This window comes from Carassius auratus, unplaced genomic scaffold (assembly GCF_003368295.1).
Source record: "Carassius auratus strain Wakin unplaced genomic scaffold, ASM336829v1 scaf_tig00050314, whole genome shotgun sequence".
Taxonomy (NCBI): Eukaryota; Metazoa; Chordata; class Actinopteri; order Cypriniformes; family Cyprinidae; genus Carassius; species Carassius auratus.
The window spans coordinates 20,235-26,117 of record NW_020527152.1 but is presented as its reverse complement, the minus strand read 5'-3'; the positions used below and the strand labels follow the sequence as shown (position 1 = coordinate 26,117).

General features: G+C 35.0%; 1 protein-coding gene across 1 annotated transcript; it reads right to left on the bottom strand.

Moving 5' to 3' along the window:
• Positions 1 to 424: 424 nt before the first annotated feature.
• On the bottom strand, positions 425 to 5,683 carry LOC113089575 (uncharacterized). Its single transcript, XM_026256052.1, has 4 exons — positions 5,350 to 5,683; positions 4,111 to 4,132; positions 1,511 to 3,065; positions 425 to 456 (listed from the first exon to the last, which is right to left on the bottom strand). The coding sequence occupies exons 1-4, from the start codon at positions 5,415 to 5,417 to the stop codon at positions 425 to 427; spliced, it is 1,677 nt and encodes a 558-aa protein (XP_026111837.1). The 5' UTR covers positions 5,418 to 5,683.
• Positions 5,684 to 5,883: the final 200 nt, after the last annotated feature.

Below are 5,883 nucleotides of genomic sequence, written 5' to 3'. Positions count from 1 at the left end.
TGACTACTGTAGCGTTTCACAGATTCTTTGTGTACCTCATCTGTATTGTACTTTGAGATGCTATATTTTTTAACAGCCTCACGATGCAAATCATTTGAATTGTATTTATCTATGCTACACTTCCTTACTTTTTCTCGTTGTTGTTCATTTGTTTTGTACTTTTCAGTGCTGGATGTCATTACTTTTACTCTGTAAGTTTCATCATCATGATATCTCTTGTTTACTTGAATTTTTTTCCTCTCTTTTACATTAATATTAGTAGCATATTGGAGTTTCTTTTTGTTAAGGCTATATGCATATAATGAACCTTTTAATGATGCATTATACATTGAATTATGAAATGTTGATTTACAAAAGGAGCCACAGTTACCATCCTTGCTCTTTACACATACAACAACTTCATAATGGCAGCTGTTAACATGTTTCAAATAAATTCCATGGTGTTGACAGCTGTGTCTATTAGAGGACACATTTGAAGATGAAAATTTAAGCCATTTCTCTCGACTGTATGTAAATATGTCTACACCAATTAAATCACTGGCTGCTTGTATTTCCATCTCTGTCGCCCAAGTTCCAACATATTTCATTCTTGATGTGGCAATGTACTCGGGTACAGAGCTGTATCCTTGTCTAAGATTCTGTACATACTTTTCTTCATTTTGCAGTATGTGTGTAACTACAGCTCGTCTCACTTTTCGGTGTTCTTCTTCACTTCCACTTATAGCAAAAGCTACTGATCTAAAAAAGCAATTACCATCGGCCAAAATACTTTTTGTTTCACAAGGTTCAGCCATGTCAACAGTCTCATTTGAATTATTGTCTTCTTTTATGATGTTTATGATGTTTAGCTTTAAGCAAACACTCTTTTGTTGCTGTAATGTCAATGGACTAAACTTTAAAGAAACATTGACAGTTTCTGAAACAAATTCAACATCACCTGAATTTTCTTTTGTTGGATATAAAGAAGGCGTTTCTGTTTTCTGTTCTACACACGTTTCATTCCCAGATATCTTATCTGTGTTTGTGAAATCAGTCAAAGATTGACTACCGTCAACATACGATTCCATTTCTGACACAGCTTTGCAGTGTAAATCATTTGAGTTGTTCACACTTTTCTTCAGTTTTCCTTTATGCTGTTCATTTTTCTTGTATTTTTTATTGATGGATTTCATCATTGAAATGTAAGTTTCATCCTCATGGGATCTTTTCTTTGGCTTCATTTGTTTTTCTTTGAACTTGGGAATATTGTTGCAGTCAAGTTTCTCACTAGAATCCTCAAGTGACTTTAAAGCATCAGACAGTGAATGTTGAGATGGTGATTGACAAATTAAGGCACAGTTACCATCCTTGCTCTTTCCACATACAACAACTTCATAATGGCAGCTGTTTACATATTTCAAATATATGCCACTGTCTTGACAACCATGTGCATTAAAGGAAGCATTTGAAGATAAAAATCTAAACCATTTCTCTCGACTGTATGTAAATATGTCTGTGCCAATTAAATCACTGGCTGCTTGTATTTCCATCTCTGTTGCCCGATTTCCAACGAATTTCATTCTTGTTTTGGCAATGTAGTCTGGTACAGAGCTGTATCCTTGTCTGAGATACTGTAGGTACTTTTCTTCATTCTGCAGTATGTGTGTAACGACAGCCCGTCTCAGTTTTCTGTGTTCTCGTTCTGATCCACTTACAGCAAAGGCTAAAGCTCTAAAAAAAGAGTTTCCATCTGCAACAGTCTTGTTCGTTTCACAAGGCTCAACCACTTCAAGAGTCTCAGGTGGATTGTTTTGTTGTTTTACAATGTTTGCAATGTTTAGCTTTAAGCAAACAGCCCTTTGCTTCTCATGTGTTAATGGACTAAACTGTAAAGAAGCACTAGCAGCTTGTGAAATAAATTCAACATCACCTTCGTTTTCATCAGATGGGTATGGTGTTTTTGGTCTCTGTCGTGCACAAGTTTCTTTCACAGATGTTTCATCTACGTCCATGAAATCACCCGGAGATTGACTGCACTTAACATCACCTTCACGCTCATTTTCTGCTGGACCAGCGTTCTCTATCACTTGCCAAAATGGACGTTTTCCGCCAGTCATAACCGCATTGACCCCAGTTACCTCAAACTCCTGATAACGTGCATTTATAGACGCGGCAAGTTTCCGGAAATGAACAATCAGCGAGTGCAAGTCACGATGGTAAACCACTACACTCTTACCGTCAGCTACACATCTGCCATCACCTTGTCTTGAATGTGGATCAATCACTGCATACCAGGAACCTTCTCTGACAGCTGCACATATGGCTAGCTTAATATTCACTAAAACAGCATCAAACGTCTGGAATGCTCGATTTACTGCTTCATCAAAAGACATAGCATACCCTTGTAGTTCCCCATCATATTTATTGATACCAAACAAGCCAGTCAATGTTTCACCATAGTTTATTGAAAACCGACAATCTTTAAGTGTGTGTGTGTCTGGTAGCTCATGAACAGCTATGAAGCCGGATTCAGGATCGTTGATTTTCCCTGCGTCTCTCATGGCACTGTACAGGTCATCTCCATGGATCAAAACAGCATCCAGGTCACTTCTCGTCCACTGCAACACATTTTTCATCTTACACATCACAATTGCAGTTAAACAGTTTGCACCACATTGACTTCCCCTATTCCGGCCAAAACGGTAATCTCCTTGATGGAAAGAGCCACTGATGTACGATTTCTGTGGACACAAATCAGAAACAGCTTTCATGGTCATGTTAACAGTACTATTATGATCCGTGTTTTTAGCATCATTGTTTAGACCAGTTGTTTGACCACTTGTTTGACCACTTGTTTGACCACTTGTTTGACCACTTGTTTGACCACTTGTTTGCCCAAGGTTATGACCACGGTTATGACCACTGTTATGACCCAGTTTTATAGCCCCGTTGTGATGTACACAACGTTCTGTTACTTCTGCCAATTTTTTAAGAGGTGGCAGAGCCTCTTCAGGATCAGCAGCCATCCGGTCTGCCATCCTCTTCTTTGCGGCCTGGGAGCGCCGGGTTTGCTTTGTGCGAGGCATCTGTACACACAAAAACATAAAAACAAATTAAATTACACTGGGCATCACAATTCACAAACAGTACAATAAAGAATAAAAAAAAAAAAAAATAAAATGCATTAAAATATCAATTAGTGTTTGTTAACATTAAAACAAGGTCTTTTATTAATTACGATAATTTTGCTATGTTTAATTTGATCTCAATCGCAGGAGAAAATATCGCAAGATATCACCAGATCGATATTTTGACGCACCCCTATTCACAAAATAAAATTACCATATAACAGTATTGTGCTATGAAATAGACATGCATTGCACATGGCATATTAAAAAAATAAAGTTTGTTTGTCCTAGAATATAAACGTGTGTCAAACAAATGGCTCCGCATGAGCCCAGCTTAGGAACAGTGTCTTATCTAGCAAACCCTTCAATCATTTACCAAAAAAAAAAAAAAAAAAAAAAAAAATTGTATATACTATATATAAATCATTATCAGGAAATTTTCATTTTGAGGTGACCTATTCCTTTAACATTAAGTTAATGCATTAGTTCAGCTACAAATCATTTTTCCTCATGTTTTGATCAGCTTGGATCACGCACGTTTACAGCAGAAGCTCACTCCGTTTCATCTGTTAGTTTCTCCACTGAAATGTGTTATTCTGAGCTATAATTTGAAACGACTGATTGAAGCTTTCCGTGCACAGACGACTAATTTTTTTTCTTTCGATTAATCGTTTTTCAAAATGATTTAAAATCGATTCTCAAACGCCATAAATCAATTTTTCCCATATTTATTTATCTATCTATAACCTCAACTATTGCTGCACAATTAAAGGGATAGTTCACCCTCAAGTTGTTCCAAACCTTTATGAGTTTCTTTGTTGTGCTGAACACAAAGGAAGATATTTGGAAGAATGTTTGTAATCAAACAGATCTCGGTCGCTATTGACTTCCATAGTAGGAAAAAATATATTATATGGTAGTCAATGGGGACCGAGATCTGTTTCCTTATACTATACACTATTGACTGTTATAACTATATTTTATCAAAAAAGTATCATCTTACCTCAAAATCAGGTTTCACTTTTCTGCAACATAAAAGAAAAAAAAAAACACACAATTTGATTAAAACAAAAGCATTACATTTTACAAAAATATTAGGGGTGTAACGATACCCTAATTTCACGATTCAATACATATCACGATACTGAACTCATGATACGATATTATTGCAATACTCCAAGACATATAATAAAAGATTAAGAAAAAACGTAATGTTGATTAAATGCTAAATTTGATATAACATTGTGGGTGTAAATGAATAGGCTTGGACAATGGTGACACCAGAATAAATATTCATGATTCTGAACCTGAAAATACAGAATTATTTTAGATTAATATGCTTGCACTCTGTCACTGGCTAGCTATATTTGAAATAATGTAGGCCACTTTTTACTGGTAACATAATACTTATAACATAAGCATTATCAGGACCCACTAATATTCCCCCATTATTATACATAATAGAATTATAATCTGTGCATGCATGAATTAAATATACATTGATTTTTTTATTTCAACTACTTAAGTTATACTGCAAAGAGTTCTGCCACAGGTAAAATAACAGTACACTTTTTTATATAAATAAGGTACAAACACAGTTACAAAAGTTATTTAGTCAACAACGAGTGAATTTTATCTTTGTTCTTTGATTACTGTTATTAAAAAGACAGCTTTCACTTTAAGACTTGGCCAATACGCCTACAGCACTGAAGACTCACACACTCGCGCTCACGTACTTGACATGTGCATAGGCTACATCATAGAAAACAACGCAGGAGTCTTCAACCGCGCTTGAATCGTTTAAGATCAATTTTATAAAATAACTTTTTCTGTGAGCTAGCTGTGGATGTGTGCACAGCAGACAGCACAAAAAACAGTCGCGAGTCTTGCACTTGAATTGAAATATTGTCATATTGAAATGCTCACAAAGGAATCGATAAGAGGAATCGAAATTTTAATTTCAACTAATTTAACGTTTAAACTAATAAGAACAACCGCAACACCAAACATGTTTCAAACAGTAACTTATTTCTTGTTCTAGTCAAAATGCTGACAAAATGAATAAAGATTAATTTAGCACTGTAACAAAACGCTTCCTTTATACAATTAATCACAAAATACAACCACTAAACATTCAAACAGACAAAAAACAACTTACACTGCCCTAAAATGTTAAATATTATAAAGATTAATACACAGATGATTAAGATTACAAACAGATCAACCACACCGCATGCCTTACCTTTCCCGAAAGTACACAAAATGGCTCCCTTTCCGGTAAAAACGGAAGAACAATACAGCTCGCGCCATCTAGTGGATGAAAATGGTCAAGTTTTCTGGGATGTGCACTTAAGGGGCAAGAAAATGTCATTAGCATAACACATTATACCTAAATATCCTAATAATGAGTGTACCAACATATGTGTGTGTAAGTACACAAAAGTGCACACATGTTAAGTGTGTATCAAGTAATATTCTTTAACCCCTTACATTATTGAGCTGTAAAAAAAGTTGCCAGCTTTAAATTATATGGCATCACATCACAAACTCTTTAAGTTAACTACACAGAGACTGAACTTTACACAACTTGAAATATTACATTAAAATCATAAATTATGACAACATAATCATGTTTACCTAATGAATTACAGAATTAAATTTTATATTGGCTGAACACAAATACACCTATTATCTAGGCTATAGGACAAATTGATTCATTATATGTCATATAAATAGTCTAATAGAATAAAACAGCATCCATAAAAAATGTCAAATA

Bases quoted from the DNA above. Each gene is read 5' to 3' on its own strand.
- LOC113089575 (XM_026256052.1), bottom strand. From the start codon at position 5,417: ATGGCGCGAGCTGTATTGTTCTTCCGTTTTTACCGGAAAGGGAGCCAT. The intron at 3,066-4,110 runs GTAAGATGATAC...TTGTGTGTACAG, and splicing joins AAGTGAAACCTGATTTTGAG to ATGCCTCGCACAAAGCAAAC. The intron at 457-1,510 runs GTGATTTAATTG...GTCCTCTAATAG, and splicing joins GATGGAAATACAAGCAGCCA to ACACAGCTGTCAACACCATG.